Source organism: Hetaerina americana, unplaced genomic scaffold, assembly GCF_022747635.1.
Source record: "Hetaerina americana unplaced genomic scaffold, ioHetAmer1.1.p SCAF_34, whole genome shotgun sequence".
NCBI classification, from domain to species: domain Eukaryota; kingdom Metazoa; phylum Arthropoda; class Insecta; order Odonata; family Calopterygidae; genus Hetaerina; species Hetaerina americana.
In genome coordinates, this window is record NW_027286919.1 from 2,287,501 (window position 1) to 2,314,211 (window position 26,711).

Here is a 26,711-nt window from a genome sequence, read left to right on the forward strand (position 1 = left end):
TTTTTGGTATCTTATAGAATAATACTTTATCAGTGTAATAAGTTTTAAAAACAAATTTTCATGCTCAAAACTTATATATAGTTTTTTCATAAAATTTAAAGTATTTCAGTGACTTAACTGCACACACTAAGAAATTTGATGATTTAAAGGAATAAATAAAAGGTTGTATAATTGATGAATAGTTTGTACTAATTGTTTGGCATAACTTTGTGGAATTGTTCCATAATGAATAATGTTAAAACAAAGCTTTGGAACTCCACATGAAAAAAAAGTTTTATTTCGACCTAGGATTTACTCTGGTGCAGGATCTTCAGGCCTGAAGATGCTACACCACAGTGTAACCTAGGTTGTAATAAAGCTTATTTTTCATGTGGAATTACAAAGTTTTATTTTAACATTATTCATTTGGGTGTAAAATTGATAGCCAACATGGTGTCCTAATTGTACATTTCACTGCTTTCATGTAATATTTTTTCCTTTTCAAAATTTTAACCTTTATAAAAGTCTTGAGTTTTAAATTAATGTATGATTAAAAAATGATAATTCTATCAAAGTATGCTTCCCACCATTGTTCATTTATGTTAATGTATACTCCATTCATAGTTTGGTATGGTGGGGTGTGTTAAGGTTTATAGTCTTGTGATAATACAATGGAATCATCTCTATAGAAATCGTTCCATTGTGTTCTTATTTGACATTGAAAATAAATCTAAAAAAATGTGCAAGCTGTAATCTAGTTGTGAAGCCTGAGCAGTTCAAAAACACCAGTCAACCTCATGCATCTGAATAGTCGGTCTTAAAAATTTTATCCCTGTGCTGTTAATGAAAACCTTATTCAGCTCTACATTATATGTTATGAACCTGATAATCATATTGATTGTTATCCTTTTAATGAATGTTCTTCCATTGCATGTCTTTTTTTTATTTAAGGCTATGTTCTCACATTTATAAAGGGTTGTCTTTCAAACATTCAGATCCTCTTATATGGTGACCTCAGTCCTTGAGCAGAAATAGCACTGTGGGAATGGCCCTATGATGAAGGAAAAGCTAATATGCTCCTGCTTGAGAGCAGCATGGGATTGAGGTTTTGGCAATCATTAAGTTTTCCATTTGAGAAGTGCACCTTTCAGCAGGAAATGAGGTCGCAACGTAGCAAGTAGCATTTTGATGAACATTTTTCAATTCCTCAAGCATCCAAAGGGTCGGGAATGAAATATTTCAAAACGAGTTTTCAATTTGAAAAGTGAATTCATGTTGACTTGGGTTTCCTTTCAGGGGGTAAATTGCTCTTTGGCTAACTCGAATATTGGATTCAAATCTATGGAAATTGATTCAGGTTGTCACATAAAGCATCTTTTTTCGAGATACGTTACTGGTGTAAGATATCTAGTTAGCTCTCAGAGCACCTTAAAAGCTTTATTACGCCTGCTATTATGAATGTCTTCAACCACAGGTCTTCAGTTCAGTTAACCTCCAGACAAAATTGCCATTATCAGAAATGAAAAAAATTCAAGCATTATAGGTTATTCTGCAAAATATTTATTGAATTAGCCAAAATGAAGGATTAAAATTTATCTGAATGCAGGAATTCCAATGTTACAAGAATTACTTAAAGAGATGATACACTTTGAAGCCATGCAATAGATTATTGGACATTTACCATGGACATTTTAATTCTAACCATGTTTGATGTGTGGACTAATTTATCTGTTTTTCCTATTTTTTAGGATATTACAGTGTAAAATTGAGACCAGTACTGAGTTTGTGTGTCAATTTTCCGCTCACAATTTCATTGTTTCGTGTTTGCCAATAATGGATTGGCAAGAAACTTTAATGAGCCATCTGTAATAAACTCCTAATTATAATTTTTCCAGTATAAAAACTTAATTTTTGTAAAGTGTACACCATTTGATTATTAAAGTATATATGGTATCAAAAGTGAAAAAAGCCTGTGTCCAGATTTTAGTCTACCTGGATTTTATTTTGATTGAGTATGAGGTTCCATAAAAATGAATTCACTCCAATGATAAGCATCAGTTAATTAAATCTCATTCATTTTTAGCGGGAAAAATGATGGAGGTGGTTTGTAATAGTATGTGGAATATTTTTTGGAGTTTTACATGAGAAAATGTCTTGGAATTGCACTAATGATGAAACAAATGACTTGTGCACTGGATTAGCATGTTTTAATAATGGTTAGCCAAGTATACAATGGAAATTGAGATGACATTGTGTGTGGATGGTTTGAAGTAATGTGCTGATATATATGACTTTCATCACAAAAGATGGCAAGGAAATTTATGTAAGAAGTGGTAGCAGGGAAAATGGCTTGATTGTCTCATTAACCTGTCCAAAACAGTATTGGAACTAATTGAAAGTATTAGGGTTCAATTAATGTAAAATTTTTGGGAAACCATGTACAGAAAATGTAAAAAAATTTCAAATAAACAATGTACTTTGTATGAACATTAATGCTTAACTTTAATTGATATTGCCACAATATTTATTACATTGCCACTTTCCTTTCATACCTATATCTTAATGATCACCTTTTTGTACCGCCAATGGTAAAAGTTGTTAATTTGTATCACTTGCTGTACTTGCAATGATTATGTGGAGTACACTTTTATAGATACAATTTCTCAGTACCAGAAAATGCATATTGGAGAGCCAGCATATTAAATGTTATACTAGTAATGGCGTGTCATTTACCTGTACAAGTCGAAGGAAACAAAGGTTTTGATCGATATTTGCATAAAACATATCTGTTATTTGAGAACCCATTCATTTCTCTCCTTCAAAAAATACTTCTGACAGCATCTGTTGAGTGAATATAAAGTTAATTTTTCATGAAATTTCCCAGATTTACCACTGCAATTGAGGGGTTCAAACGTTTTTATGAAGTCTTGCTGTAGCAATGGCAATCTTTGCATTTTAATAGTGAGCTTGATGCCGGTAATGACAAATGATGAGCACAATGTTTAAATTGCCAGTGAGGTAATCCTAAGGTAAGAAGCAATGAAATTGTGAGTCCCTCTCTTAGACTCCACCAAATCACATTGTCATCATGATGACTTGACATGTGCTTTCCATCAAAAAGCATTTTATGAAATGCAGGGTGCAGCAACATAGCTTCCTTTTTTCAAACGCAAAGCCCTTTCAAGAATGGAAATTTTGTTGCCGCACCCTGTACTCTGTGTATTTTGAGAAAGTGATCATATGTTATTCCACAAAATAATTAAACTCAATGATGGTGTCCGCTTGCAGTTCAAAGAGTTTTTTTTTAGAGACATTAGGCTGATAAATGATCAATCATATCTGGCTGTTCAGGTGCTTGCACATTTTTTTAGTGTGATCATTGTAATTTTTAAGTAGACCTCTTTAGGAATGGCAACTAATACACTGGAAAATATGGTAGATATTTGTTTACAGCCCTGATAATTCATTGTTTTGAATTTAGAAATTTGAGCAATGATGGAAATGATGTTAATATAAAATGGATAGTTTATCTTGACCTTGCATTGTGGAATTGTCTATGCATGCAATGTTATTTATGGCTTTATTAAAAGTTTTAATTTTATGTTTTATGATTTCAGTTGGGATTATTTTTTGAAAATTCATTTCCGTGGGTGGGAACTGAGGGATTCATTAACTAGTACCCTGAGGTAAATGATACGTGCAATCTCATCTAGAAACTGGAAAGCATTTTAGTACTCTGAGCTCTTAGTAATGTTATATTTAGCCCTCTGACATTTCCTTAAAGAAAAAGGCAACGTGACTTCATTACTTATATATTGAACATTATTTAGACGGAAAGAATCGATGTATTTATTGCATGTGCATCCTGTGATAGTTTATCATTCATAATCTCATTTGGATCTTCACCAAAGTATCTCCTATTGAAGTATGTTGTGATGTGGATCTGCCATAGGTGATCAAATGATGAAGAACTCTTTAAGGGTTCCAACTCCTTTCAGATAGCATTTATAGATCCTACTATGCTGAATTTAAAAATAGAAAATCGGGCAGTACATTTCAATCCCTGTGTACGTTCCGGTGCAGCTGCTAAATTGAAAGGGCAAGGAAGAAATTCAAACAACCAAATTGTTACTCATTGCCAAATTTTGGTTTGATTAACTCATTAGGATCTTGTTTTTATTTTCAATATCCATAAAAATACCACTTTTGTTTTGTTTGCATTTTTTTTAACTAATGCTGAAAACACGAGGGTGGTCTGAAAAGTTTCCTACCTAACCAAGATGCCAGACATTTTTTCCGAAATTTTCTGAGGTCAGAAACTTTTCTGACCACCCTCGTAGGAATAATATGCCACTCTCATTAAACTTCATTTTCTGTTTTACAACCATTTTCACCTAAGCAATGTGATTAATATAGTGGGCGTATTGCTTACTCAAGTGCCATCAGTTCAACTCCTGCCTCAAGTGTAGGTATGTTTGGTTAGCTCTGGTGCTTCGTCCCTTGGGAAACCTGATGATAAGGTAAATAGGCTAATCAGGAACCCGGGGCATGTGGGCCTCCATTAGTCCTCAAATGCTAACAAAATGAATAAGTGTTCAGGGTATCTTCAAAATGGCACTGATGAATGTGAGATTGGTTCAACTAAGGCTCTCTTATTCATTTTTGCCCCAAATTATCTCCTGTGACGTCTTTTTTATGTAAATCAATGGCTTCTGCGACTGTTTTAAAATGTTTTCATCATTGAAATTAGTATGAATTTCATCTATATTTTATAACTTAATGAGCAGGTTGCTAATGCACCTGTAAACCTAAGAAAAATTATACCATCATTTTCTTCTCTAAAGTTTATTTTTGAGGGGAACAGTGATGTTCTCTACAAATTTCAATGTTTCCATTACAATTGTGACAACTTTATGCCAATAGAAAAATGGGAATTTATTTTCATTCCTTTATGGGTTGTTACAAATTAGTATGAAATGCAAAGTGAAATTTAAGGGAGATATACTGGTTTCTCTGTTCACAGAATAATATAGACACATGTATATATATTTATACTGCATCAAATATGACTCACAAAAGTAAGATATTTAGGCAAAGACCTCATCCTTTCTCATTTTTTTTGTCATTGATGTTAACTGACTACATCATTTTTCAACTTTTCTTAAACTTCTTGCAATAACTTCATTTTTATGTTGCATGCTTTGGCTCAAATATTAGCCTTTATAAATAAGTTTTACTTCTGTGAAAGTGGCTTTCAGACGAATTCATTGTCTTTAGCTTTGGCTATTGAAAAAATTGTCTTAAATTTGTTATATGATAAGATTTAAACAGGTATTTCATAGTACATTAATGCAGTAGCAGCATGTCCATAACCACCTTGTGCATGGCATTGTAGTAAGTGCATAGTTCCAAATATAATGTGTTGTCTTAAGTAGAATTTAATAGAATAGCAATGCAACAATGTCGGAGGGTAAAAAACTTTTGCCTTGACCAGGATAAAAACCTGGATCCTTTGATGTCCAGACTTGTGCTTTAGCCAGTTAAGGAGTCCTCTTACACTCCGAAATTGTTTTTTAAGTGGCCAAAGCACTTGACCAGACATCAAGGGATCTGAGTTGGAAATCCCGGTCAAGGGAAATGATTTTTTCTCTTTGAAATTGTTGCATTGTAAAACACATTTAGCAGATGACTCCATTAAAAGTTACTGCCGCAGCATTTCCTACAGTTTCTTGGAATTTGATGAAAAGATTCATTAGATTCTGTGTTTCACTTCAAGTTGCAGAATAGTCATAAATGTAGAGAAGCGGATGTATTTGGATACATAATGGGAAGTTATTTTTCTTAAGACTAAGGTACTTAATTCTTTTTGGATAATTTGTCGCAAATATTTCCCCTGAGTATTCATTCAATCTTGTCTGATCCAATTGTTAAGCCCCTCTTTTGCAAGTAAAGTGTTCTTTGTAATTTTCCTTATCTTTCACTCAATTTTTCAGTTTTTCACTCAATTCAATTTTTTACCCATGGAAATTTACTAAATTAGTGATTATTCTTTTGGAATAAAATTACTCGAAATTTAGCCTCCCTTGTAAAACAAATCCTAAAATAACAAGTTGCCATTTAATATTTCACTGACTTAAGTCAAGTTTGCACGTAAATATTATATATTTTTCTCTTCCCTTTTTTAACAAACATGAAAGCTGAATCTTAGTATTTCAGCCAGGAGTAATCCCTTTAGTTGAAGTACATCCTCTTATTTGTTTATCCCTCAGATTAGCTCCAATTATTGCAGTTGTAAAATGTCACCAATGAATTGTTAAACAATTGGTGACCAATGCTTCAACCATTGCATTTAAACTTTCCCACGTTAAAGACTTTTAGTTACAATCTTTATGATTATAAGGTTATAGAAGGTATCTATTAATATTTGCATTTGAAGTAAAACTTTTAGTTTTCTATCCTTTCAGATTTGCAAATTTTAACTCGAGTATAAGTGCTGATAATTGTTGTGGCATTAGCTACCTGACCATGGAGATTGTATGCATCATTTTGGATGGGTGGGTAATGAGGGAGAGGCAGGAATAAGCTCAATATGGTGACATCATTTAAAGGTGCACTGAGGGTCTCCCTTTAATATTCCAAGTGATGAGGGCAATGCATTGCATGTAAAATACCCCAAACAACACTTACACATGATTGTCCAGGCCACTGGAAAGGATCAGAATACGTCACTGACATCAAGCCTTGAAGTAGAAAGCTAGAAGATATCCTCCAAAAAGTCCAGTCCACTTTTGAAATGAACCGTTTTCACAATAGTGATCCTGTTGCAGCATTATCATTCCTCAGTATGATACCTGAAATTAGAAGTATGAATTTAATTTTGAATACTGTAGGACATAGTCCTTTTAACGTTTTGTGTCGAGCATTTTCTGTGGCATAATTATTTGGATTGAGTTAAACTGAACATAATCGTCATGATGTATCCTGAATTACTTTTTCCATCAGAAGTGTGCTTAAATGGTCAAATTTAATTCAGATTCATCACCATGTCATTGACTTGGTCAGTATTAATTTAAATTATTGACTTATTACTTATGAGTCATGATATAATGCATGGAACGATAATATATTCTCAGTATAGGTCATGGAACTATGGAAGGCTTCAATACAAATATCATTGCATAATTTTTCACATTAAAATTCAACTGGCATGCCCTTCAACAGAACCTGATGCGAGAGTTGTATGGAAATCGTATTAAAATTCTAGTGTATTGCAATAACTGCCTTAACTTCAGTTCAAAAATAATTGCTTAAATTATGTTACAGAAGATGTGGATGAATTTCCTTTTTGACATTTTTGTATGATGACTTTATGGAATTATAGTGTCTCATAAATAATTCTTGCAAAATATTAATTTGCATTGCTTTAATTGTTATTCAATTTCATATTAAACTATATTACATAATTTCTTCCTTCATTAATCAATAAGAATAATTCTATGTAGATGTTACAATATGCCATCCAAGTGACGTATAAGTAATGGTCTGAGACCTATTTACTTCTTGTATTATTAGTAGCAATACAGGAAGTTGAAGGCACAATGGTAACTTTATTGAAATTGTTTTCTTCTTCTTGCATGAATAAAGAGGTGAACTAACAGTGGAAGGAATGCCTACTGCAGCTAGATTCATTACTTCTTTTACTATTTAATGACTTCAGGATTGGCATTGTTCTATTTATCTATCCAGAGAAGTTTAGTGAAACAGAATGGCATTCTCTTGTATTGTGACAGAAATAATGAGGAATGAAATTGGCTGTCTTGGGTGTGATATTGTCCTGCCATATTGTGTTCGCATAGAAAATAGCCAACGTATGTGGTAATGCCATGCACCTCCTCCTAGGGGATAGGTTCCCCCACCTCTCTCTCTCCTCCCTCTCAGAATTCCATCTTCGCACTAAAGCCAGTCGTTGTTAATTTCATCTTCATATAATGTGGTAATTTGAAAACCTAGAGTAAGTTAGGTCCACTGGTAGTTTGAATTTTACTCACATGTAGAGAACAGACTAGGCAACACAGGCACTCACTTAAAATTTAGGTGGTGCAGTAGCTCAGCCACCAGGAGATTATTTTCTATGTTAACCATCAATACGCCAATGTATCAACAATTGTGGATGAATGGCTCGCAGCATACAGGTTTTTAAAGACTTAAACATAGCGTGGATCTCTTTGGTAAGAAGGTAAACGCCCATCACTAAAGTTGCTTTGGCTAACTCTAAGTACCGTCTGTTTGCCAGCAAGGGTGAGGCAGCTTTGAATTTTTTCTTGTAATGCCATTGATTTTCTCAAATGGGTTTTTGATGCCATACGAACTCAGTTATGCATACACTCCTATTATTACGACAATATAAAATCTTAATGAGCTGCTGAGTTATAATACTCTAGTATCAAGTTATGCCATGGGAAATTTTCCAGTATAATATAGTGATGAATTTCCTAGGTTTTTTTTTTCATTTTTCAAGGTACCTGAAAATCCACTACTATTTACAGTATTGTTAACAGAGCTATGCACAAATTAATTACACATTAGCAATCGATATAATTTTTACCAGCACGAATAGTGATTGTGGATATTTTTCAAGTTTTTAGCTGGCAACCATAGTGGGCATCATTTGAGGGACTGACTGTCCCTTTCCTGAATCCGTATTCTAGCACATAAGATTCTAAAAGCAGTGGTGTACGCCTAACTTTCAGGATTGACCTCCTCTCTCTGTGAAGAAAAGCATTACACCTCACTGGCTTATATAGTTATGAGGGTGGCATTGTTCTCAGCCAGGAGTTTTTGGGAAATGTTGAGAAAAATGTGGATTTTAACCTTGATATCTGCCAGATTTGCTTAAACCTCACTCAAACTCTAATATGGAAGTAACCTTTAATCAGAATAGTTATCCTGTTGTTTTGGGGTGCAACTGCCAGCAAGTGGAATTCTTTGTTGATGAATAAGTCCTTTAAGCTGAAGAAAATTGGACGTTTCATTGTCAAATTAGTCGTGTTGGTTGTGTGCTGAAATAAGGTTTATAAGAATGAGGTCAAATCATTGAATGCAGAAAAGAATTCGAAAATCTTCTGCTAAAGTACTTTTATGCCCTTTATTTACAGTGCACAGTAAAGGGTCAATGATTTTCGCATTGTTCATAATTAACGAAAATGGACATACATAATCGATATATCCTTTTGAAATAAACTGTTAACTTTGAATGTGAAGTCACATATCTATTGGATTCAATTGTCCAATCAATTTAATATGTTATATTGGTTATTTTTGCATGGATTAAGTTTGACAATCTGTACTTTGTCTCTGTTCATTGCTCTTCAAGATTTGAAGTTTTATATGCTTTTTCTTTTTTGCAGCTGAGAATTTACAAATCAACTTGAGTGAAGAAGAAATGTCGGAGTGTGACTTTCCCCTTTCCTATTGTTTATCAAAGGGCACGATGTCTGGAAATTTGCCAAGTATGTTACCCTTTCATGTCATTATATATTCCTTAAGAGTTTAATATCTGTTAGAAATGATTCTTAGATTTTTAATTTGGAAGTGTCCTGTGGCAATTCTAAGTTTCCCTTAATCCCTAGCTCCCCTTTATCCCTTTATTATTAAAATAGTTTAATTGAATTAGCTTTTCCCATGCATCTCTCTGTTCATCATTAACTTAAGATTTAGTAATGGTTAAGAAATTAAGGTGTATTAGTCTTAAGAAATCTTTGTTAATAAAATGAGATCATACACCTTAGTGATTTGTTTGAGATAAAATAATAGGGGTACAAAAAGTAACAGATTTCCTTCATCATATTTTTTATTGAAAAGAATTAATTTTATACCAGTATGTATCAGCTATTAATCAATGTCACCTCCAAAGTATTGTTGTTGGACGATGTCTCTGGTCCAATTTGGGGGATTGAGATGGTGTGGTGGCTAATATACTGGCTTCCCACCGAGAGGGCCTGGGTTCGAATCCTGGAAACAGCAGATATTATTGCAGTGGTATCCCAATCCCTACTTGAAATGCTCTGTGGAGAACACTTTGAGTGAGTATGCCATCTGTCGGATGGTACATTAAGCTGTGGACCCCTTTGCGCCTTTCGTTAAGGGTAGGCCACTGCCAATGTTGGGTTTATCTCCACCCTTCCTCCTTTCCCATCCATCTTAATGTTGCAATTGGCCTTAGCTGTCAGTCACCTCTTCCACTCCTGTTTCATTATCAGTTTTTCTGTCTGCATCAGTTCTCTGCATGCCTGTCTTTCATCTTTTGAGATCTCCTGAGTAGTGCTGCCGTTCTCTCTTTTGCATTCAGTTTGAGTTCTGGACAAAAGAAAGCATCTGAAAGAGGACAAATCAAATAGTTGTGGGTTATGCCTCCTGCTGTCCACTATCTCACATCCACCAATTGCATAGATGTTTCTATCAGATGTCTTCTGTCATTCTCCAGGCATGACACTGGATTTTTGGCAGTAGGAATGATTATGCGAAATGACAAGACAGTTTTAATACTAATTTACATACAAATAGATAAAAGATTAGAAAATTATTTGGTTCATGCCTCATAAATTTGAATGTGGCTACCACCATGCTTATACTACCATGCCTGCATTATTTTTGAATGAATAGGTAAAATATGCCTTTTCTTGTGTAAAGAACTTCTCTCCTTTTCATGTCAGTATATGTAGTAAACTAATGTCTCTCTTGTAATTTAGGAGGAATTACTGACAATGAGTCAGATTCTGACCACTGCCGGAAGGAAGATTCCAGCGACAATTTCAGGAAGAAGTATGAACATAAAGATAGCTCCCGTCAGGTTAGTGTTTTTATGATTTTGTAGACATTTTTTCATGTCACTTCAAGGTTTCTTATTCTATCAGTGGTTTATATTTAATCTACCATTGAGAATTATTTAAAAAATATATTACTTATTAACTTGCCCCAAGGTTGACGTCTTAAATGAAAGGCATGGTATGCACACAAATACGTAGCAAAATATATTGCAAATATAATTCCAACTAGAAGTCTTGCAAGATCTGTCCTAAAAGTAGTAGAACTGAGTCGATTAAAAAAAAGTTATTGCCAGAATTGATACATTCACTCGAATGCCAGCGAAGTAGCACCCTTGTACCTCCACATACCACTGCCAGCAGGTTATCCACGCTCTGTACACATTCTGGAAGGTGGTGCCCGGAATACTGCTGAGCTACCTCGTGACGGTCTGTTGTAACACATTCACCGAGCCGTGTTGATGTCCTTTCAGTACAGATTTGAGGCGGGGGTAGAGAAAGAAGTCTGATGGGACAACGTTAGGGCTGTAGGCGGAGGGTGGCCGAGGCATGGTCGAGAAGCTCTTGGCTGATCCGCGTGCGAGTTTCCTTTTGTTTGTCCGAGAGGACACTCGCGGCACCAACTTCGCACACACCTTACTCATGCCGCTCATGTTTTTGGTCACAAGTCGATGCACATCACTTTAAGGGATGACAAGTTCATTGGAAACCATGGGAATCATCAATGTCCGATCCCTGTCCTACAAAGCCTTCACTCTTGCAAGATTTTTGTCACTTTTTGAGGTCTAAGGGCGTCCTGAACTTATGACGTCTTCAACATCTTCTCTACCCTCCCAAAACAACTTGTGTCACTCATAAACACCCAACCGATCTACCCATGGTGTTATCAACATAATCTGCCTTGAGCATATTATAAGGCTCTTTCCTGATTTTGTCCAGTTTCATGTAAAATTTGATGGCATAGCACGGTTCCAAAAACCAATTCATGGTGGGGCATAATGTGATCACATTATAAAAGTTTTGCAAAAAAACAATCTGCACTCCACGAAGGCTGGGAGCCTACTGCTGCTGGCCTCCAGCTTTTCTTGACACTCTCCTCCCTTGAACCCAACCTGAGAAACCACTGCCCATCCATCCGTCTATCCGGGAAAAAATAAGGTATACTGCTACTTTTGGGGCAGACCTCTTGATTAATTTCCAAATAAGCCATTGGTTAGAGTAAAATTGGTTTCAGGTACTTTATCATGTTCAATGCTATTAGTTTAATTGTTGAATCAAACTTTTTCTAAATCATGGATAACATGGTAGCCTGGTGAATGGGGCTTGGCTGCAATCCATGTATTTACTGGAAACATCTCTACTTTTTTATTATATTCTTTCTCTTCAAAAGAAAAAAAATATGAAGGAGAGGCATTAAATCATATGTGATTTACAAGATATGCATGGCATAAAAGTGGGAAAATATATGTATATAAGGGGAACAGTTTGGACAATCAGGAAACATATGGTAAATTATACTTCCAAATGATATGGTTATCCCAGTTTTAGATTTTATCTTATTTTTAATGTTCAGGGCTTTGAATTAAAATTCCACAATATTCATGTAATTGTTATGTGCTAAACTATGCAGTGAAAGGGTGTCAAAATAGCTTCTGTGAACAATTTTGAAGAGTTGATTTACTACATTTTCATACTTTCAAAAGATGGTTGTAATCTTCCAAAACAACAAGATACTGGGGCTCTGATTTTCATTTCCAACTGCTAAGTGTTCTTTAGATCAGTTGTAACAACTAGTATTTTTTCACTCGATTTATGTTTTTTTTTATTAGAGGAGGAGCAGAATTTGTTGTACACTTTTCATTATTCAGGAAGGTATTGAAATGATTTTTGGTGTTGAGTCTTTCTCATTAATCTGTTATTAGGGATTGAACATGGACAGTATGGCAGACAGGCAGTCATCAGCTGAGAACAGTAATGTCTCTGACATGGAAAATGACAACACTGAAGGATCTGTGATAGGGAGGCAAAGGGACTCAAAGAAAGGGGAGAGGAAGAAGGAGAGGAAGCAACCGCAGTCTTCGCCGTACCCGGATCAGTGTAAGCCTCCACTCATTATTTCAACGGTAGTAGGTATTTTTTCCTATGCTGAACCCTTTGGAACTCCCATTGCTATATCTATTTTTATTCAAGACGTATGCTTAATGTAAGGGCCAGTTGGTCAATAAAAGTAAAAATATTTAAAAGAAAAAGGGAATTAGTTAGTCCAGTGGGTAGCCCTGGCCTGCTGATCAGAGGGTCTTTAATTCCTGGGTATGCCTTCAGGCACCCTCAGCTTCACCCAAGCTCTGTGGTAGGTACAAGTTCCGTGAAACCATAGGCAGCACTGGGAAGAGCACTGGCCCCCCTACTCTGATGCATAAATTTCACGTGCCACATACAGGGTTCGTCCGGAAAATAAGTGTACTGACTCCTGGGCTGGGCGCGCCGCTCCAGGCGCGCCCAGCACCGCTCTGACGGGCTGCGATTGGAGGGGGGTATGTTGGCAAGCGACGCTGAATAAGGCAGTCGGCTCTGAGCTGTGGTGTAGTGAGGAGCTCTGTTAACGCGAACCTCCACGCTCGACCCACGTCACGGAATGCGATGCCAAAGTTTTTGGAGCAGCGTTATTCCATCAAATTTGCGGTAAAGCTTGGGAAATCGTCTACCGAAACTGTCGGTATGATTAACCAGGCTTACGGGGAGTCAGCCATGTCCAGAAACATGATCTTTTGGTGGCACAAGATGTTCGTGGAGGGCAGAGAAGAGGTCGACGACGAGTCTTCGAGAGGTTCCCGATGATGCCTTCGCGGGAGCGTTCCAGGAATGGGAAAGCCGCTGGAACAAGTGTATCGACTCACAAGGGTCCTATTTTGAGGAATATTAGCTTAAGATATGTAAAAGTGTAATAAATTTTTTTTCCTGAGCTCAGTACACTTATTTTCCGGACGAACCCTGTATCACATTGTGCCTACCAGAAGGTAAACTCTACCATCACATATCAAAACAACCGTTGGGTTCATATATGTGTTGGTGGTTCAGAATAAATACAGAGTGACCAAGTGTACTTGCAGGAGACACCGAAGGAATTATAATGGCCCCATGTTTTATGGGTGGGTTGGGCAACTAGTATGGAGTAAGAGGGATTGAATCTATCCCTGGCAAGGGGTCACTTGCCTCACACAATACACAGTCATAGCAAAATCAAAACTAGGTATAAATATCGAGGGAAATCAAATTCTTTAATTGAAATCCTAAATACCCTGACTCTTAAATACAAAAAGCAAAATTTGAAGCTTTGCTTCAACACACCCAATATTGCATTTTGTAGATTGGTATCCATGGTTGTGATTATATTTGTGTTTATTTATGTGCAAATATATATGCGTGTGAAGTGCATAATTATGCATAAATAGCTGTTGCCCTGGCACACACACTCCCAGCACACATCTTTGCAGCAGCTTGTGGGCTATGTAGGCGTGAGTGTAGAATGAAAAGTTGTCACTGCTTTCAAATTTGACAAATACATCCTATTAGCTGATGTAAGACAGGTATTCTTACCACTTTCAAGGGGTCTTAAATCACTGTCAAGGCTAAATCCTAAGCACAAAAAAAAGGACTTTGAAAACAGTGCTGTCTTTGTTGAGAAATGAAGTAGATATGCAAAAATGTTGAAACATCAGCAATATGAGAAAGAACATTCGACATTCACAATGGCCTCCATGATATGTCTTGTAAGTATCTCATGGTTCCCACCATATTTTGCTGCATCTTTTCTCATGTTGAGTCAATTGGACGAAGTGTTTGAGCAGCTCATCCTAATTCTGTGGAATAATGTATGAATTAAATCCCTCTAATAGTTGGCAAAGTAATATATGGATGTCGTGTGTTACTGCCTCATGTCGAGTTTCTCACCTAGCCCCCTAGAACGGTGCTGATATTTGCATTCGATGGAGACTCATGATATTTAATTTTATGGCTATAATAAAACTTGCCTATAATTGTTTTAAATAAGCGCAATCATGATATAATTTCCTTGAGAGTGTTGAAGGAAGAGCTATTCAAGAGTCTCATTTTACAGATCCTGATGCAGATCTTGGAGATGAGCAGTTGAGCTCCTCTCAGTTTGGTGATAATGACATGTGTGGCAGTGAGGCTGAGAAGAAGCAGGAGAAGAGTCTGAAGAGGGTGTTGAATGAGTGTTCGATGAGTAGTGATGACAGTAGCTCCATCCTGGATGATGGTGGTGATTGGTTTAACCTGATGGCCATGAAAGCGGAAAAGGGAGATGACTCAGAATCTGTGTCCAGTGTTTTCGGCAAGCGGAGGAGAGTTCAAAGGAAGTCCACAAATTCAGACCCAGAATCCTTGCTGGATGCGCCCACTTTTCCATTTTCATCAAATTTTGCAAGGTTGGTGATGGATGAGCTGGAAGTGTCTGTTGAAAATTGGTAATCATCTTATGGAAGCTTCTTTTATCGTTCAATTTTAGTGAGGAAAAACTAAGTTTACCTATAAGGGTCAAGGTTCAAACCCCAATGGTGGCAGGTTTTTTCAGTAAGGCATTCCAATCCCTTTTTGGGGTGCTGTATGGTGAGCACTTCAAGTGGATTGCACCATCTGTCAGATGGGATGTTAGATTAGCTGTGGCCCCCTTGGTACTTTCCCTTAAGAGTAGGCTAATACCTCAACCAAATTAACCACCTGTGAACCCTTAATGGTACAAATGACCTCAGTGGTTGGTCCCTTCTTCTGATAACTACTGCCATAAGCAACGTCACCACAGTGACTGAATGAATCCCCTGCCAACCATCATGTGCGAAGCAAGGACCTTGACCCAAGTCTTGTCTGCTGACTTGTCCTCTCTTCCATTGAGTATTTTGATTGCCATGTCGTATTGATAAAATGTATAAATACCCATGCTGAGAATGTTTGCTCATGTTGAAAAAACATTCAAAACTCCAGATACGTACATCATGAAAATATTCAATTGCAACCCTTGATGAGCTGCATGTTTGTACTCCCATGCCCCAGAGCGCATTATAATTTCACATTATTGTGGCTCCAGGAATTCGGGGCCCAGGGCTCTGCGCAGTGTTAGGGGTTAAAATTTCAATGAAATAGTACTTTTGACTGATGTCTGAATGATTGAAAGGAAATTGTTTCCCTCATCATAACTTGTGATGCCATCTAGAAAGCCCACTCGCTCCCTTCCTCTACCCTGCTCTCTCAGCTGTCTCCCTTCTTTTACAGCCTTCAACATCTCTCTCCACCTCTCCAAGTTTCCTCCGTTTGCTTTCTCATCCCTTTCCTCATTTCTCTGACCTACCTCCTCTCTTCATCCACCCTGTTCAAAACTTCAATGTTTACCTCCCTCCATCCACATATCAAAAGCCTCCTCCAATCTACACTCATCGTCATGCCTCAAAGACCAGGTCTCTCATCTATTAAGTGCAATGCGCCATTTTAAAGTTTTTACATATATTTTCCTAGTGTACCACCAGTTCAAAATATCCGTACCCTTCATGCTTTTTTCACTAATGCAATTCCTCTATTATCCCTACTATTCCTCCTTTACGGTAAAATACTTATCAAATTCATGAACTTTCCCAAATACTCTAGTTTATGCCTTCCTACCTAATATTCATCATAGCTTTCTATTTTTCAAGAATTTCTTTACTTTCATATTCTTGTGGTTAAAATCTTCATCCCTTACCTCTTCCATTATTCCTGTAAATAACTCAGTAATAATTGCATTGCTTTGGCTGTCTAATTATATATTTATTTATTTAAGAATTACGTTGCAATTAGGTGATTTTCTTGGTGGCAACGGTCAAGTTTGGTCAAAGGTAACTCTTACATTGAAAAATACAGGTATGTACAGACACGCACTAGAAAAACAGATAAGAGAAAAAATATTCTTACATACAATGACATTTCCTCATCACATATAAACAAACTTGCACATCACACACAAAATGCCGTCCACATCACGTGCAAACAATATTTTATTAACTACAATGAAGTTTATTACCCTCTGGCTGCTTTACATTTATACTTAAAACTTCTAAAATTGGATGTAAAGGGCTCAAACAAACCTCCAGGCAGCTGGTTCCAATCAATAATAGCTCAATAATAATGGATCAATAGTAGTTTATGATCATCTGCAAACCTAACTGACTTAATCATTTCACCTCCTGCTTCTTATTCTCAGCATAAGCTCTTCTCGTGCCACTCCTAATATTTCATCTGCAGGAATGAGCAACCCTGCCTCACTCCTTTGCCAATCACTAACATCCTAATTCTTCCTCTGCTGCCCTTAAGAGCCATCTAATTAATGTACTATGGGTCGCCTATTCTTCTAGTGCATTCATAAATTTCATGATATCTCCATCACAATTGCCTGCTCAGCATGGCCTTCTGAACATCAAGAAAACATGCAAAGACTTCCTGATTTTATTCACTTCTCCTTTCTACTGATGTTCTTCTCACTCCATTGGCAACACTCGGTCATCTTTTCTTTCTAAACTGCTCTTTGCCCATGTAATTGTTTGCATTAATATGTAGCCTTCTATCAATGATTCTTAAGAGCCACCTTTGCTGCTTGATAAATTGAAATTTTTGTCTCATAGTTTTCATTAACTGCCACTTGCTCTTTTAACAAATAAGGATCCTAATTTAATTAGGAAACCACTGGCAAAATTCCTTCTTTGTAAATACTGCATGTAATTTCAAATAATCACCTCCTTCGTATTTTTACCATTTAAATTTATAGGAAAATGAAATTGTACCGGCAATAACTTTGTATATTGACTGAAGTCACTGAAGAGGGCATACCTTTGTCTGTTTGGTTCGATTTGAAGAAGAATTAGTGATTTGCAGGTCCTTACTAATAATTGCCTTTTTTTGCAGCCTGGAAGAGAGTGACTATCAAGCTTGGAAGAAGGTTATCCTCATGGTTTGGGATAAGCTTGCTGATCATGAATTTGCCACAATTTTCATGACCCCTGTGAGGACTGATGAAGCTCCCAGATACTATAACGTGGTTTTCAGGTAAAAAAGAAATGCTATAGGAATTCTAGGATCTCCATTCTATGTTTTGACAGCTTTAATATTTTTTCTTTGATCCTATATGTTTTCATATTCCACATTTCCTTGCATATCATCCCAAGTGTACTACTTATGAATTTACTTAATTTGAAAATGGCATACCTAGAATGAGAATATATGACTATATGTTCAATATTAGGATGAAATAAAAAGGTGGATGGAGGATGTTTTGAGAAGTTGTGAGATGATGTCTTGAAGACTGTGTTATAATTGAGAAGTTTTGCTTTTTAACTTGCCACAACTGCAATACCGCATGGAAATGAAGTTGGAAAAATGTTAGCTGTGAACCATGGGCACCTGGGGTATTTGCACTTTTTTTGTTGTTCTCCTAAGATCCAGCAATCTTCCAAGTACTAAATTTTGTTATCATTATCATACTATTTGTTATAATAATAATTAATGCCATTCAATGTTGGGCTCACATTTGCCATGAGATGTGCCTCTTCTAAACTTGGCGAACTCATTGCATTTGTTGCTGAAAATGCTGGATTTGCATTTGTAATATATTGTCCACAATATCAATGAAATGAAAGTTTTAGCCAGATATTCACGAGCAACCTTGAGTAGGAATCGACATTGTGCAGTGGCTAATGTACTGGCTTCCCACCTAGAGGGCCCAGGTTTGAATCTCAGAGGCGGCAGATATTTTTCAGTGATATCCCGATCCCTACTTGAGGTGCCTATTGAAGAGCACTTTGAGTGAGTACGGTATCCGTCCGAAGGGATGTTTAAACTGTGGACCCCCTAGCACCTTTCATTAAGAGTAGGCTTATGCCAATGCCAGGTTTCTCTCCACCGTTCATCCTTTCCGGTCCATCCCAAATGACCTCAGCTGTTGGTCACCTCCCCTCAAACTACTACTCGATCACTGAATTTCCACTTGAAATTTCCATTTTCAAGATATCTTGTGTATATATTGACCCTCTTTTTTTTCATAATTATAATGCCAGTTAAATGCCACTAAATTAATTCGAAGTTACTATTTCTTTAATGTGTGCCTGTGTGCCTTATTCGATTAGGCGGAAGCTGATTAAGTTATGTATTCCACTCGGGTATGAATTGTGCAACTCCCAACGTTAAGCTTAAGTTCCCTTGGGATGTATGCTGAAAGTCTGCATTCTTTGTTGCTTTATGAGTTTTGGTCTTGGCTAAATCTGACTGTTGGAGAGTAGATTATCATTTAAAATTTGGGAGGTTGAGGAAGTAGCCAGAATGACCATTGCTGGATGGGCATTGGCCTATTTATTGGGCATATGCAATCATGGATAATTGCAATCATTGCAATCAAATTCACATGTCGAAGAAAACATATAAACTGCAGAGTATTACTCCATTTTAAAATATTGGAATTCATTTTTAAAAGTAACATTTTTTTTTACAAATCATCAAAGTTATTTTTGTGCAGAGATCACTTGACAGAGAATGCATGGCTCAAAAGCAATGCAGATTCTGCTATGATATGATTGCATTCAATATATGAGTGATAAGGTGAGCCCAAGAACACAAAAACAGCAACAGGGAGGATTTTTGGATTTATATGTGGCGGTACAATTTCGGGTGGCTGAATTTAAATGTGGCCGCACCAGCTTGGCTAATAATGAGATGGCCAAAAACTGCAACAACCACCAATAACATGGAATAAGTTCACCAAATGATCCTGGATAACCATCGAATTAAGGTTGGAGAGATAACAGAGGCTATGGGCATGTCAGAAGAATACATTTGTCATATATTGACCAAAGAAATGGACATGCGTATGCTATCTGCACGTTTGCTCATTTTGGACCGAAAACACATTGGAATGAACATTTCCTAGGGGTGAGTTGGATACTTTGCATTGATTCATAACTCTAGATGAAACGTGGATCCACAACTACCCTCCTGAGATGGAAGAACATACAAAGCAGTGGACTGATGTCAAAGGGTGAACCCGCTCCAAAAAGGCAAAAGGTGGTCTCATTGGCCGTAAAGGTGACTGTGACTGTTTTTGGGATAGGCACGGAATTGTGGTGTTCATCAATGGACTTCAAAAAAATTAACAGTATAAGGAGAGTATTACACATCATTACTTGACAGCCTGTTGGCAGAAATGGCAAAAAAAATAACCGTATTTGAAGAAGAAAGTGCTTTTCCATCAGGACGATGCACCTGCTCAATACTTTGGCGGTCACCCTGGCTAAATTCCAAAATAGAATTGCACTTTGAATTGGTTGACTGCTCATCGTATTCATCAGATCCAGCTCTCAGTGGCCTTTTCCTGTTTCCTGACCTTAAAGTTTTGCTTGGAGGACAGATTTTCATTAACTGAGGAGTTAATCACATACGTAGTAACCTAATTTGTGGAGAAAGATGCCAAATTTTGAAGGGTTAAAAAAGTTCTAGAGCATCACTAGAGAAGGTATATCAACTAAAAAGGAGATTATGTTGAGAAATAAAAATAAATTTTAAGGAAAAACATTTCGTTTATTTGTTTGGTCAGAAACTTTTCAGGCTACCCTTGCATATCCTTGCAGAGCAAAAGCTAGAGAGGAGGACTGAAGTAGAGACTTCGAATGTTAATGCAGTGTTGAGGGCAGGAAAAATAAAGAATATGAAGCGGGGAATTAGTTAATTAAGTGTTTTAGACCAAAGTACAATTAGTCAGGACATAATGAGAAGAATAGCATTGGGCACAGAAGCTTTCACAAGGAGGGAATAGGTGTCAGGGATGTTGCTGTGCAGGGCAGGGCTTTTGGAATCTGGACGTGGCGACATGGTGAAGTGGACAGAAAGGAAAACTCGTGATGAAGTGCTGGGCATGGTGGCGGAGAGATAGGATTGCTGGGAGAAATGAAAAGGAGACAGGAAAGATGGATGCAGAGAGCATTTAGATTGAGAATGGATGAATGTTGAAGGCTATGATAGAGGGGAGATTGTTAGGCAAATGAGGAAATGGTAGGAATGATGGACAGAAGGAAGGGAGGAAGCAAGTACATGGATACGAAGAAGGGCCCATTTTAAGGTTATATGTCGTGTCGTGTTTTGCTCAGAGAGACAAGGAAATTGTTGCTGTACCGTTTGGTAGCTTGTAGATTGTGCCCATCAAAAACCTTTCTTAACAGGGTAATTACCAATAATAATAATCCTGACTACTTTGACCATTTGGATCCTAAACACTTTTAAGATGGGTAAACTTGTGGAAACTGGCAAGGAAATGTATCGCTCTTGTATAGTCTGTGTCCATCCAAAACCTGGTAGAATACCAATGATTAATTATGTTGCTTCATTTTAGGCCAATGGATCTTGGAACAATAAGGAAAAATGTTGAAAAAGGAGTAGTCCGCACCATCTCCCATTTTCAAAGAGATGTAATGTTGATGCTGACCAATGCCATAATGTACAATCCATCTCATCATGACGTCCACCAAAAGACAGCTCAGATGCAAAATAAATGTCTTCAACACTTACAGGTCAGTGCCCTATGCAGCTTTTTATTCATTGTTGATTGTTTTATTTTAACAATGAAAATGTTTTCAGGGTACAGTAATCTTCAGTAAAGTATAGAAATTTGTGCACGGTGTTAAATGATCTGGTAGCATTAATTTTTATCCTTACACTGCAGGGCGTTCCCTCATCTGAGGTATTACGTCTACCCATGGTTGTCATCATAAAATGCTTATACTTATTCCTGCTAATGAAAATTATGGCACTGTTGTCAGCTTTATTACCCACTTCTTAGGCATGTTTCGTGTATGTAGTGGTGAGCTTTAACTTGAAATATGATCAAGCACAAATGGATTAGGATATAAAGAGACTTAACCGACGCCTAGTTTTTCTAATTTTGAAAAATAAAGGATTTAAATTAAATTTAACTTTGAATTCCATCACTTACTAAACAATCTATTGAAATAGAATTAAATGAAAAAGTACTCTTGGAATCCTACCTGCAATGAAGTCTTGGGATGTCTTATCTTTCACTTATCATTAATTTCTGTAGATATGAGCTGTAATGTCTATTCAGTTAATTTTTTAAGTATGAAGAATATTAAAATATAATCAGATTTCTTATGTCAACTTTAATTGAAATCATATAATTGTCAGATGAAGGGAAAGTGTCGACATAACAAACACTTTTGATACCCCTTGCAAAATTCTGAGTCACTGGCACTCCATTTTACAAATTTTTTCGTTGTTTCTCTAGCATATAGTGTGAATCCAGATCTCAGCTCAGAGAATGCAACACATAGCATGTGGGCCTCCAGTGGTCCCATGCATGTCCAATGAGTATGTTAGTATGGCATGTGCAATTTAGTCAGAAGATTCATCACACTCACTAACTGCATTTGTCATAAACAGTGATAACTTATATCTCCCTAAATATTTCAGGAAAAAATTTCAACACATTGGATCTCCCTTGCAACCATGCAATGTGTATGTATTTGGATAGTTATAGAATTTAATTTCATTGAGGAACACATTCGTGTATATACAAAAATGTATCTTCAACTATTTAGCATTCTATTTGCAGGGTGAGTGATCTGTGAAGACACAGTTGCAAAGACAAAGTTGTGGTAGAAATGTTTCTTAGTTAGTGATATTTGCTGGGATATAAAATTTTATAATTGTTTTGATTTTAATGTTTTCACAATGCATGTGACTGTATTTCCATGAGAATGCCCAATTATTATGAAATTATAAAGCCTTATTAAAACATTAGGTGACTCACTCTATTTTTTCTTGCTACAGATGCTTGTGAATGAGTCATCTGACGATCCAGAAGTGTTTAGGCATGAAATAAGGGAGGTGAACAATAAGGTTTGTTCAACTGGTATTGAAGAGCTGGCTGCTTCTTTCCGATCAGAATCCCCTTCGATTGAGGATCAGTTGACCAACATTCCAGCAACAGGTAATTGGTTGTCTAGTTCCCCAGTGCATTCCTCATTGAATGGGAGTTCATGTGCACCAAATGACCAAGTTGATAGAAACTTATTAGGAAAAAATTCAAGCACTAGTGAAAGAACAGTGAGAGTATTTTCCAAGAAAAGAAGGATCTCAGCATTTGAGTCAGTTTGAGGAGCCAATGGTTTGCTATTCTTTTACAGGTGACTTATCTACTGCTTCATTCCAATCTGATAATGTCGATGAATCGAGTTGAGTGATGCGACCATTGATTAGCAATGGTACAACTTGATGTCATCACCTGTAGTCAGTTGACAAGACTGCTGTCATCTCTGTCGATCATATGACTATGTAGGATCTCTTTTGGGAGCATTATTAAGTCTTCCTAGCCATTGTGATTTTGAAGCATTTTGTTGGAGCTGTTGACTTTAATTTAGCTTCTCATAAAACCTGTGATAAGATAGTTTATCTATCTTTCAGTGACTGAAGTGCAAATGGCAACATGTTTCACTTTGAGTGTTGCTCCTAGAGTACACATTTTGTGAAAAATAAACTTTTAAATGATCTATTTTAAGAGTGTTTTCTAGGTTGTATGTGGTGCTTAAAACTTGAGATTCTTATTCAAGGATAGTACGTGCCAGCACTGACTAAACAACTTTTCTATTATCCATGTAAAATTCATCATTGTTCGATTATTGAATAAACATTGTTTTTGAATTGGTTTTTTATCATTTCAATTTCAGTGACCTAATTCAGCACCCTTCACAAACCAGTTCTCCTACTCAAATGTTTTTAATTTATACAAATAATCAATTTTGGCCGTGCTAATTTAAATTTTTTAACGACTATTTGTTTTATTAGCACCAAAAGTTAAATTTCTATCTCTTCATTGGACGATTTTTGACTCAATTTCCATAGGAAACCAATGGGCTCACCAACTCATTCATTTCTTTTTACATGTTTATGATTGATTGTGGTGAGTTGGAAGAAGTTAATCTGTTTTGTAAATGCTGGAGAGAAAGGAAACAACTCGTAACATGGAAAAGAGAGAAGCTTGAGGCAGATGTTTCAGTAAAAAGAGATAAATTGAAACGAGGAATCTGTCACCAGTCTTGGAAATTCAAAAACATGGAATAGAATAGAAGGACTGACATATATCAAGGAATAATTAGTTCATATTTAGAAATTCCTTATCTAAAATGGGTACCTAATGTCCATTACTAAAAAAGAAAGAAAGACTCGTACTTTTCCACAGATTTTATTATACGGTACAACACGTTTCACTGACTTGCGGCATCATCAGGTACAAATTTGCAAAACAGACAGAGCAAGCATATATACCCTCAGGACAGAGTGGGGGCGGGGAGGGTTGGAAGGATTTGAGAGGGGTGGGGGCTCGCAGGTGCGTTGATGGATTGTTTTGACCATTTCCAGGCTAATTTCTCAGAGAGGAGTGGGGAGGGGTATGGGAATAATTGCTCATTACAATGTGTACCTAATGTGTTTGAAAGAAATAATTGTACCAGCATTTATGTGAAGAGTAGTGCTATGTGAATGGAAACAATTGGGAGAGCGGGCCAGGGAAGGAGAGGATGCCACCTTGTGTAGGAGGAGGTGGATGTTGTAGACCGATTGGAACGGCCAGGCGAGAGGAATGTGTGCTCAAGAGAGGGTGAAGGCAATTTTGAGGGCGATAAGAAAAGAACGAGGAACACCCACCCTGAAATGCTGTGATTTTGTAAGGCACATGATGGAAGGGAAGACCTCATGAGAAAGGACACGGGGCAAACTAGTAAGCCCAGTAATGAGGTACATAATATGGAAGAGCTGTCTTTAGTGGATGGGGAAAAATAGAGATCTGAAGCCAATCAATCATTGAATGTGAATACCGATGATGTTATGTTTCTGGTAGAAGTTAACTTAAGAGCTGCCTAAATAATTAATTTTTAATATAGTTGTTGATTGAATTTTGCTCAAAGATAAAACCCAATAAAGCCCAAACCTACCCTTCATACTTACCCATTTCCTTCCCCACCCATCCTCCAATCCCATGCCACTTCTTGGCTATCTCTCTCAACTCCCAATACGATCACAGAAGTGGACAGGGGGGCATGCATCGGTCTCCATCGCCAGGGAAGTAGTATCAGAGCAGTGCAGATAGGTGGGGAGCAATCTGGGGCGAATGCACATTCAAAGCCAAGGGAGCGTGACCTCTGTCCTGCCCACTACTCCCTCCAAGTCATTTCTCACTTTCTCAGATACATTGTTATCTTGACAAGGGCTTCTTGTCTCCCTCTTGGATCACCATCTCTCCCACTCTCCTTCACCTCTCCTCTGCCTGCAATGTTGCCTATCATTTTTGAGTACATATTTCATCTTTGATTTTGTTATATTTTACGAATCCTAACTATAGAGCTGGTGGAAGAACAGTGGCCAGTCCTCTTTTTCCCTTTCCTTTGCCTGTGCCCTACTTCTGTTAATTGCTCCTGGTCAACTACCTCACCTTTTCTTCTGAAAGAGGTTTTGACTGCATTTGAATTTTTATTAATTATCTGGGTTATTATCGATGTTGTATTATTTAAGGTAGATGTCAGATGAAGAGAGGCTGAGCAATACATTTCTTTGCCTCTCTTAACAAAGCAAAACTTGACGTATGGCACTGCAAAAAGTCCCTCTTCAATTCTGCATACTTCCTTTCTCCATTCATTCCATCCAACATGCCAACCATATTCTTGCCCCTTCCTCACTTGCCTCGCCTTTGCCCAGTATATCACGTACTTCAACTTACCACTGTCAGTCAAAATGCTCTGAATCAGTATTTCTTGTCTCCTTAGTATTTCTCCAAATTTCTCCCTCCTATTCCTGCACTTCCTCATTCCTTTCTGTCCATTTCATATCTTCTATCCTGCTCTGCACCCACATCTCAAAACCTTCCAAGCTATGCCTGCAATCTTCCTTTATTGACCATGTTTCCACACTGCACAAAACCGCCCCCCACATAAATGTATAAACAAGTCGTTCCTTGACATTCTTACCGAATGTCATGAATGCCTTCCTCATTGTAAAAGCTTCTTTGCCTGATGCAAGTCTTCCTCTTACATCCCTAACATTTTGACCCAAAACTCTTCTGAGAATGGTAATTGTTTCACTTTCTCTCGTTTATGACCTCTTGTTTTAAATATTTTTCTTAATCTTTCGTGGAGCCTCATAAACTTTGCTTTGTGTAAGTTGAATCTCCCATACCTTTCTAAACAAAGTACAAATGAGATTAGGTGGCTAATGCTGCAAGTCAAAGGATGGGATAAGGGGTAAATAAGGAAAGGGATGAGAAAGGTGAATAGGAATCCATGCGTATTTCGGCCACAAAGTAGCCCTCTTCAGCATACTGAAGGTGAATCGTCACGACAACACAAGTTGAAGTGAGTTTTGTTGTCATGACAATTCACCTTTATGTGTATTCGTATTCACCCCTCTCAACCCTTTCCTTTTTTATCCTTTGCCCCATCCTTTGGCCTGTGGCGTTAGCCAACTAATCTCATTTGTACTTTGTTTTGAAAGGCAAACTGTTTACAGCTATTGGATATTTTTCATATATTCAATCCTATATCTTATATATCCTATCACACTGACTTCAATGCACATGGCAACTCTTGTAACCCCTTGGCTGACTGGCCAACTAAAGCTTGATCACCTGAAAACCAAACTGATTTTATGGGTTCTCCATCAACTCTCATCTCATTCAACCTCCAGTTCTTCCCATGACTCTTTCATCATATCCTTCATAAATTGGGTTAACTTATTTCTAATCATCAAATTTAGAGGGAGGCATCTTTTGCCTCATCATCTTCTATTCTGGTGAAACAAAGCCCCTCAACTGTGTTCATA

General features: G+C 37.1%; 1 protein-coding gene across 1 annotated transcript in view; it reads left to right on the forward strand.

Annotated features, from left to right (window-relative positions):
* The window catches only part of LOC139691407 (bromodomain-containing protein 8-like), a 101,878-nt gene extending 78,389 nt beyond the window's left edge, over nucleotides 1-23,489 (forward strand). The window contains exons 19-25 of the mRNA XM_071589206.1: nucleotides 9,387-9,488; nucleotides 10,728-10,828; nucleotides 12,725-12,899; nucleotides 14,920-15,250; nucleotides 17,751-17,891; nucleotides 21,220-21,397; nucleotides 22,674-23,489. Of these exons, the coding sequence (XP_071445307.1) occupies nucleotides 9,387-9,488; nucleotides 10,728-10,828; nucleotides 12,725-12,899; nucleotides 14,920-15,250; nucleotides 17,751-17,891; nucleotides 21,220-21,397; nucleotides 22,674-23,000 (1,355 nt within the window). The 3' untranslated portion in view covers nucleotides 23,001-23,489. The remainder of the gene's footprint in view (nucleotides 1-9,386; nucleotides 9,489-10,727; nucleotides 10,829-12,724; nucleotides 12,900-14,919; nucleotides 15,251-17,750; nucleotides 17,892-21,219; nucleotides 21,398-22,673) is intronic.
* Nucleotides 23,490-26,711: the final 3,222 nt, after the last annotated feature.